Source organism: Helianthus annuus, chromosome 7 (assembly GCF_002127325.2).
Source record: "Helianthus annuus cultivar XRQ/B chromosome 7, HanXRQr2.0-SUNRISE, whole genome shotgun sequence".
In the NCBI taxonomy this organism is placed as follows: Eukaryota; Viridiplantae; Streptophyta; class Magnoliopsida; order Asterales; family Asteraceae; genus Helianthus; species Helianthus annuus.
Genome location: NC_035439.2, coordinates 18,676,569 through 18,681,532, shown reverse-complemented (window position 1 = coordinate 18,681,532; position 4,964 = coordinate 18,676,569). Strand labels below are relative to the sequence as shown.

The following is a 4,964-nucleotide window of genomic DNA, read 5'->3' as shown; positions in this document are numbered from 1 at the left end:
GTAATAGGGGCAGTTAATGATTAGTTTTTAGTTGAATGATTTTTTTAGTATAGTCATTGTGTTTTTTGAGTATCATTGTGTCATTGTTTATCTGTTTTTTATATATTTGATTTCTTTTGTAGTTGCCTATATTTAAATATAACATTGTGTAATTAATTCCTACTTTTTGTTGTCTTTCTCATTCTTTTTTAATAGTGGTTACATATTGTGCAGTTAAGGACAATTAGAGACTTCCCACTTTGTAATATGTCCAGTTAAGGAATAGTTCTTACTGGATTTTTTTTTTTTTTGCTGGAATATTGTCATTTTATGTTTTGTTTATCATTGTGTTTTTGGTTTTCTGTTTTCCATATATTTGATTTTTTTTGTAGGTGTCTATTTTTATATATTGTATTGTGTAACTAACTTCCTATTATTTTGTTGCGGTTCTCATTATTTTTCAATAATCTAATTATCATAAAAAACAATATTTTTATAAAAAGGACAAAATATATAAAACCCAATGCCAAAAAATATCTACGATGTAATTATTTTCATAATTGTAATAACACAATGTTTGACAACTAACAAAGTAATTTATAAAAATAAGATTAATTAATAAAAAGTATATTCTTGTATGTGATTGATTAAAAAGTATCTCCATGTATGTGTATATGTTTACCTGTAAATTAGAAACGGTTTCTAATATATATTGTTATTTAATTTTATTTACCCCCTATCGCCCATAGTATGTGAAAACCGTTTACCACCACTACTCGGAGTTTTAGGAGTTTTTACTCACATGTGTCAACTGTTAATTGGGGTAGTTTCTATGTAGGTATTCATTTTTCAAAGGAATCGCTTTTCGTATGTGTTTTCTTCCTCTCTCTATCAACGTCAGTATTTTTAATTAAAGTATAATCGTAAGTGAATATGAAGGATCTTCCATCTCTGTTAATATTGATGAAGATTATTCTAAGACTTCCGGCAAAGGAGGTTATACGGTGCAAGGCTGTGTCTAAAGAGTGGTTAGCCTATCTTTCAACTCCTGAGTTTGCTAAGAATAATTTTCGTTTCTTGCGAGTATTAGGTGACCAGAAAATAATTGCTCTTGACAAATCATCGTGTGCGATTCGTTACGTTGATGTTGCATCTCCTAGATGTGTTTTAGGCAATAATATTCACATTCCCTTCGATTGTCATACATGTAATGTGATCTTTTTAGCAAGTTTGGATGGCATGGTATGTGTTTGCTTATGTAATACTGGTGATTTGGTTGTTTGGAATCCACTAACTCGTGTGTTCAAGATGCAGAGAAATTCAAATTATCAGGGATTTTACAATATGGATGATGATAGTCTTGGGTTTTGTGTTGACTCTGCTGGTGATTACAAAATTGTGCACATTAAATGCACTCATTTCAGGTTGACTGTTAACATTTATTCGTTTAGTGAAGGTTCATGGTCAACTCCAATGTTCTTAATTGATAGTCCATATGATATTGTTGTTTATAGTTGGTCCGTTGGGACGTTTTGTAGGAAAAGTTTGTATTTTGTACTGACCAAATTCTGGTGTATGGGTAACACAGCGGTTCTTCGTTTGGATGTTGAGTCGAAGGTAATAGAAAATGTAGGTTACCCAGATACATTGAGTGTGGAATCTATAGGTCAGTTGGTGACTATACGAGATGAACTTCATATGTTGGTTAGTATTAGAATGCGTAGTGTAGATGTTCAATTGTGGCATCTACAAAATAATACTTGGTCGAAAGTGGTGTCTTTTGTACCCCGTGTGTTTATGCCGCTGATGATAGGGTCATCTATGCACTACATTGATGGTAATAACAAATTAATTATAGTACACGAATGGGGTGATGTTGCTCAGATAAACGTAAGGGCAAAGAAGATGCATGGTTATTTTCCTATCATCTTTTACACAAGGCATTGTAGGTGCAAGCTATATTAAAACTATAGTTTCACCACATTATGGTTTTGTATTTAGTTGTTTGTTGTTATCATTGTGTTATATACATAGTATTATGTTTGTGGTTGTTTTTGTGGTTGGTATTTTTTTGTATATGGAGAATCAATATTCGAAATTAATGTGTTATTTTAATTGTTCTATTATGTTTATAATATGTTTGGTGTGTAATATTTTATGCTAGTAAATATAATCAACGTTTGTTTGTCATCGGTAGTTCTTTAACACTTTGAAAACATCCAACTTTCATATATCTTATCTAAGTTCATCTAATGGTGTTATTAATTTCTACGTTTATCAATTTACAAATAACTAATTCATTTTAAATTGTGCGAATTAGATGTAAGATTTTAATTTAGTATGTTTGACAATTCGATGTATGACAATACAAGAATAGTTGTAGTTTCTAATTGCAATCGCATAAAAAAGTCATTATTATCTTAAATATGGAGACACTTTTTTATGGAGTCACTTATTGATGTTCTAAATAGTTGGATAGGAAGTCATTATGATATTAAAATATGCAGTGCATTTGGATGATGGAAATATTACCAATAAGACTTCTAATGTTTTATACAGGAAATCACAACTAAATATGAACTTTGACTACCGTTTACAAATTCTAATTCTAAACAAAATATGTCGTCCATGCCCTAATATAGTAATAATTGTCATCAAGTTTAGGCTACCAACCAACCAAAAAAACACAATAAACTATTCCAACATGTCCCACCAAAAACCATCAAACGAGGACGACAAAAGGCATTAGTTTATATACGTAGACATCTGCATCATTAGCAGATAACGTTAACTGCTAAGCTTGGCTGACTGCATCCACATGCGTCAACATGAGGAGGTTTCCTGATTCTACATAAGTTAAATGCATATTGTCACCCGCGTTAATATCATTTTCCTTTATGAAACTTGGCCACCCTTCAATCGCATACCTAAATCCGTTTCCATCCTTCTGTCGCTTAACTATTTCACAACTGTTTTCCCATCCATGTTTCTGACATTCATCTGATGCACCTTCTTTGTTAGCCTTGCCCTGTTTACAACTTCTACAGGTAATCGCTGCATTGATGTTAGAGTTAACAAGTATATTAGCCGTGTTGGATATAATTGTCAGCAGCAACAAATATTAATTGTTAATTTTCGAATTAACATAATTTAGTATCTATTATCTATTGTAGTTATTCTATGAAGGTTATAAGTGAAGTTATACTTTATTGTCTAGAAAAAAAACAACTGTTTTAAGGTTTTTTGTTGCAAACCAAGTTCAATTGTTATGTGTTTAACTGGTAATTCTGTACGTATAAATAGCCTCATGAATGGTGTTGTAAATTGTTCTCATTAAATAACAGAAATAACATACCATTTGATAATTTGCTTTCCCGTTGAATTGATACGCACCACTTTCTTGATCATAATTTTGATGTGCAACACGTTTTTCGTCTTCATTGCTTACCTTCAACGCCATCTGACTTGTTTTCCCGTTTTTGTTAACCTTATCATTTCAAACATGCATTTCCTTTCAATACATATATATATGTATATATATATATATATATATAGTATATACGTTAATGTGTAAGAAATATTTATTGGAATATTTTCTTAACTTATGCTTAACTTACCAAACGATCTTGTGTTTGTCGTCCAGTTGCTGACACGATAGAATGATCATAAGTTGTACAGCATATCAGTTGTTTAGGTTCTTCAGATGTAGAATCGGATGCAATCTGTTTACCTTTCTTTTTAACCTGTTATTACAGCCCGTAACATTAAAGCAAATTAAACTACAATCGTCAACTAAGTATGTATAATAATATGAACAAATAACTTATCCGTTATTATGTTTCAAAGACTTACATCTTCTTTTGTCTGGTTATTATTTCCTTCACTTACAAAACTCTTTCTTTCAGACTTCAACTTTTCTTTTTCAACACTTTTCTTATTCACTTCATGTTTCTCATCATTCATCTGCATCTAAGATTTTTAAAATTCATTAACATCTGAGGATCAATATATTGTATTGTAAAAATATGTAAACTCATTACCCCAGTAATCAATTGGTCGATTGAGTCTTCTTGATTGAAGATCTGTTATACGATAACATCCGTAAACAAGTCGTATTGACTAGCAAACCATTTTAACTTACTTTAAATTACTTACAGAGTTGAAGCGTTCATAGTATGTGTGTTTAGGTATTTCAACAACTGAGTTGTCTTTAGCTGTCTCCTTCTATCTAAAAACAACCTCAACTCCGCTACGATAAAGTGTCAAGTCAAACGATTCGCTTTCTGTTTTCATCAACATCAGTATATTACCATCTTCTATATCAATATATTCAAACATCCCCAGACACCCTTTAGCAAAAATGTAGCATGCATTTGTTTTTTCAGTCTCAACTTTCCAACACTTTCCTGATGCGTATATGTTATAAGAATCTTTTACTTGCCAGTAACAGTAAAATTTGTTCACATAAGCTTCTGGAATGACCTGAAAAGTTGTGTAATATTTTATAAACATATATTCATTTATTCCATTGCTGACAAGTATAACAAAAAACAAATTCCTACTAACATATAACTATACTTACTATGATCTTTAAATCTTCGAAACGGTTGACTGTCAAGAACGATTCATCACAAACGTTTTCTATGAAACAATGTATTTGTAGACATTTTTCTTTGATTATCCTCAAAACCAATAAGGTGTTCTTTGTCAATTTAAGACCTTTTACAATACTTATCCATCCGTCAGTGACAACACTTTCACCTCTTACACGTCCCAGCCATGCTGTACAACTTATTCCGCTTTCATGATTTATCGTTACCTTTGTCCAGTTCCAGTAATCTCCTCCCACAAGCTTTACAAACTCAATTGGTAATGCCTGTAGTTACATTTACTAATTTCAGTTTACGTAATGAAGTTTACACTTACTTATTGAAGGCATTACAGCATACCAGTTTCAGTGATTAACTGCTTTTTATGGTGTATAA

At 31.3% G+C, this 4,964-nt stretch overlaps 1 protein-coding gene across 1 annotated transcript; it reads left to right on the top strand.

The window, feature by feature from the left end:
- Window positions 1–912: 912 nt before the first annotated feature.
- Window positions 913–1,944, top strand: LOC110866514 (putative F-box protein At4g17780). Its single transcript, XM_022115662.1, has one exon. The coding sequence runs from the start codon at window positions 913–915 to the stop codon at window positions 1,942–1,944; it is 1,032 nt and encodes a 343-aa protein (XP_021971354.1).
- Window positions 1,945–4,964: the final 3,020 nt, after the last annotated feature.